General features: G+C 38.3%; 1 protein-coding gene across 1 annotated transcript in view; it reads right to left on the bottom strand.

Moving 5' to 3' along the window:
- LOC110289192 (vomeronasal type-2 receptor 116-like) overlaps nt 1–548 on the bottom strand; it is a 5846-nt gene extending 5298 nt beyond the window's left edge. Inside the window, 1 exon segment of the mRNA XM_021155352.1 lies at nt 425–548. Coding sequence (XP_021011011.1) covers nt 425–548 — 124 coding nt within the window.
- Nucleotides 549–3432: the final 2884 nt, after the last annotated feature.

Below are 3432 nucleotides of genomic sequence, written 5' to 3'. Positions count from 1 at the left end.
ATACCCACATGCCTTATTTTGTCTTCCATGTTCTTCTATACATGCAAGGTAAGCATGACCTTAAGTAAAACCATATACATCAAGTCAAAATAAATACAGTATTTAAATATTCATGATCTACATATATATTTTAGAGAGTAGTAATTACTAGAAAATATCTTGTGTAGAGTACACTTAAATTTTATTATCAAAAGTATTTGAGAGTATGCCATTTACTATGAATTTTCAAGGAATTAAAGATGTAGGACAATTTCTACTTTTTTTCTTAATAAGTACATTATAAACCATTGTATTCCTATAATGTCTAACGTAGGACAGAAATGTATTTTATTTTTAAGCTTTCATTTTAAACTACTTCAGTGTTCCAATTTTGGAACAAGATGATAACCCTTTTGAAGAACTTATTCTAGTAGGAAATACTCACTTGTCTCATTAGAAATTTAATTTTCAGGACAGGGTTTGCAATGAAAACAGCATGCTGCCATTCCGTCCATCCTGAATTTTCTAGATCCAGGACCACAATCAGCACTGCACACTGAAGTTGGCATCTAATGAAAAGTAGACATATGCTGCTAACTGGAGTTTTATTTACCCTTCCATAATTATATTATAATTGTGTGTGACATTAAGAAACTAATTCCATATAAACCAACAGAGTTAGCAGATTTTTACCTAGTGCATTTTATGAGGACAGATATCAAGATATGGAAAAAATGAGTAAAAGTTGACTTGTTTTCCAACTATTTGAAATAAAGCATGAAAGCCTCCTGTGTGAAAACACTACAGAGGTTTCAAGGTGGTCATTCTAGTTAATTCTTGTCACCTGAGCACATAATACAGTGTAAAGGCACAGAGAATCATAATTGAGAAATTATCTCTGGCAGGCTAGTCTATCATCATGTATGTGAAGCATATATTAAATATATATTTTAAAGATTTATTTATTTCTCATATGTTAGTATACTGTAGCTGTCTTCAGACACTCAGAAGAGGGCGTCAGATTTCGTTATGGATGGTTGTGAGCCACTATGTGGTGGCTGGGATTTGAACTCAGGACCTTTGGAAGAGCAGTCGGCGCTCTTAACTGCTGAGCCCTCTCTCCAGCCCCCTAAATCGTTAAGTGAGTTGTGATTGGCAAGCCAATTGGGAGCAGAGTTGTCTGTAGGCAGTGGTACATTAGAAATCATACAGAACAAGCCAGAAAGCAGAGTTCCTTGAGTGACTCTGTTTCAGTTGCATTATCCAGGGCCATGCCTTTTCTTCCCTTGAGTGTAACCTATGAGTCAAATCGACCTTTTCCTCTTCAATTTGCTTACAATTACTGTTTAATAACAGCAAGTTGTAGCAAATTAGGAGTAAAGGACATACAAAAACAGGGGAAATTCCGCCTCAAATATCATATAACCAAAATAACCTCAACAACATTAGGACAGCAAAACTTAACAAACTAAGAGGAAACATATCAACAGCAGCCTATGATGAGTACTATTGCATTTGTGGTTAGCAGGTACGGAGTTGCCATATTCCTTTGCAGTGTTAGTAGACCTTAACTTCCTTTATAGATGAGGGCACAAGGTTTTCCTTTTTTTACTGTAGTTTTTATTATTCATTTTGCCACTAAGTATTTAAAGACTATTTTTATGATGAGTTCTGAACATACATTTCCTTGTCCACATCCTGCTCTTCGTTTAATACATAGTATCCATTTCAGCCCAGGTTTGAGTAGAGACAATGCAATATCTGACTGAACAGAAATGCAGAGAGATACACCTGACTCTCAATTCAAAGATGTAGATGAAAGACACGTGCCACTACAAAATCTTGTTCTCACTTCTGATTTTAAGTGAAATTCTTTGATTCTCCTGGCCATGTAGTACAATATCATCAGTAGTTTTGAAATAAAAATGTAAACAAAAATGTCTTAAAAAAAAAGAAAGGAAGGAAGGAAGAAAGAACGAAATCTTCCTTATTGAAACAAGTATTCTTATGGATTGTCAGATTTGGTTTATTCTTTTTTAAATTCTGAAATGATGGTAGACTGCATTAAGACCTTTTTTTTCCAGCATGTTTTTGTATAAAATATAGTTCTATCCTTAAGTTTGATCGTGTGATGTTTTACATGTAACTTATATTCATTCGATGAGCCATACTTGCATTCATAGAGTGAAGTTATTTGGGCACATTGACTAATATTTTAACTGTGTTGCTGACATTTGTTGGTAGGTTTTTGGTCAAGAATTATTTCAGGAGAGACCAGTATGCGCAGGAGAGCCTGTGGACTGTAGAAGCAACATAGCCTCTGAGACAGGTCCTGTTTTGGACCCTGATCTTCAGCCAGGAAGCAGATCTGAGCTCCAGACATCTGTGCTCCTTCCCCTTCAGAGGAGAGGTGGCCTGCAGAGAGTACTCTGACAACTGAGACTCAGGAGAGACTTGGACACCCAGGAGTGCTGACAGAGGCTAACAGAATCACAGGAGGAAAAAGCTCCAGCCAGACACAGGTATAATAACTAACACCAGAGATTACCAATTGGTGAAAGGCAAATGTAAGAATCTTATTAACAGAAACCAAGACCACTCACCATTATCAGAATCCAGCACTCTGACCTCAGCAAATCCTGGATACCCCTACACACCAGAAAAGCAAGATTCAGATTTAAAATTGTTTCTCATGATTCTGGTAGAGGAGCTTAAGAAAGAAATTAATAACTCACTTAAAGAAATACAGGAAAACACGGTTAAACAGGTAGAAGGCCTTAAAGAGGAATCACAAAAATCCCCTAAAGATTTACAGGAAAACACTGCTAAAGAATTGGAAGCCTTTAAAGAAGAAACACAAAAATTCCTTAAAGAATTACAGGAGAACCAGCACCGGGGTAGCTAGCGCACAGAGTCAGCTGACACCCGCCAGCTACCCAGAACACCCGCCAGGGGATCTTAAGACTTCTGGTGAGGGGAACACAGCCTCTGTTCCAATCCAATCCCACGGGACCCGAGACTGCATTAGTTAGGGAAACAGAAAACTGGCCTGAGTAGAGGCACAAGCCCCTTCCGGTACGACCAGCACCAGGATAGCTAGGACACAGAGTTGGCTGACACCCGCCAGCTACCCAGGACACCTGCCACAGGATCTTAAGACTTCTGGTGAGTGGAACACAGCATCTGCTGCAATCTCTAAACAGAGACAACTATAACAACTAACTCCAGAGATTACCAGATGGCAAAAGGTAAACGTAATAATCTTACTAACAGAAACCAAGACCACTCACCATCATCAGAACCCAGCACTCCCACTTCGCCCATTCCAGGTCACCCCAACACACTGGAAAAGCTAGACCCGGATCAAAAAAGCATATCTCATGATGATGGTAGAGGACATCAAGAAGGACTTTAATAACACACTTAAAGAAATACAGGAGAACACTGCTAAAC

Source organism: Mus caroli, unplaced genomic scaffold (genome assembly GCF_900094665.2).
Source record: "Mus caroli unplaced genomic scaffold, CAROLI_EIJ_v1.1 scaffold_22292_1, whole genome shotgun sequence".
Lineage (NCBI taxonomy): Eukaryota > Metazoa > Chordata > Mammalia > Rodentia > Muridae > Mus > Mus caroli.
The sequence above is the reverse complement of the archived record's forward strand: the minus strand, read 5'-3'. Positions and strand labels throughout refer to the sequence as shown.